Genomic DNA, 472 nt, shown 5'->3' on the forward strand with positions numbered 1-472 from the left:
CGCCAGCAGCCCCCGCCCCAGGCCTGCCACTGTCTCTAGGGAGCCCTGGAGCACGAGGAGAGCAAGACTCTGCGCATCCAGCTGGAGCTGAACCAGATCAAGGCTGATGTGGACAGGAAGCTGGCGGAGAAGGACGAGGAGTTTGAGAACCTGAGGTGTGCACTGAGAGGGGACAGTTTGGGCCATTGCTGTGGGGACAGAGCTGGCACTATGGCCCCCACAGGGCTGTCCCCGGGCAGGCCTGATGCATCTTCCCTCCCGCAGGCGCAACCACCAGCGCGCCATGGACTCCATGCAGGCCACGCTGGATGCAGAGGCCCGGGCCAAGAATGAGGCCGTCCGGCTGAGGAAGAAGATGGAGGGCGACCTGAACGAGATGGAGATCCAGCTGAGCCATGCCAACCGCCAGGCTGCCGAGTTCCAGAAACTGGGCCACCAGCTCCAGGCCCAGACCAAGGTTGGGGACAGATTC

At 63.8% G+C, this 472-nt stretch overlaps 1 protein-coding gene across 1 annotated transcript in view; it reads left to right on the forward strand.

Annotated features, from left to right (window-relative positions):
• Positions 1-472, forward strand: part of LOC104472160 (myosin-7B-like) — a gene marked incomplete at its 3' end in the record, with an annotated part of 21,659 nt that overhangs the window by 20,677 nt on the left and 510 nt on the right. The window contains exons 29-30 of the mRNA XM_010087727.1: positions 40-155; positions 265-457. Coding sequence (XP_010086029.1) covers positions 40-155; positions 265-457 — 309 coding nt within the window. The remainder of the gene's footprint in view (positions 1-39; positions 156-264; positions 458-472) is intronic.

Source organism: Pterocles gutturalis, unplaced genomic scaffold (genome assembly GCF_000699245.1).
Source record: "Pterocles gutturalis isolate BGI_N339 unplaced genomic scaffold, ASM69924v1 scaffold26676, whole genome shotgun sequence".
Classification (NCBI taxonomy): Eukaryota; Metazoa; Chordata; class Aves; order Pterocliformes; family Pteroclidae; genus Pterocles; species Pterocles gutturalis.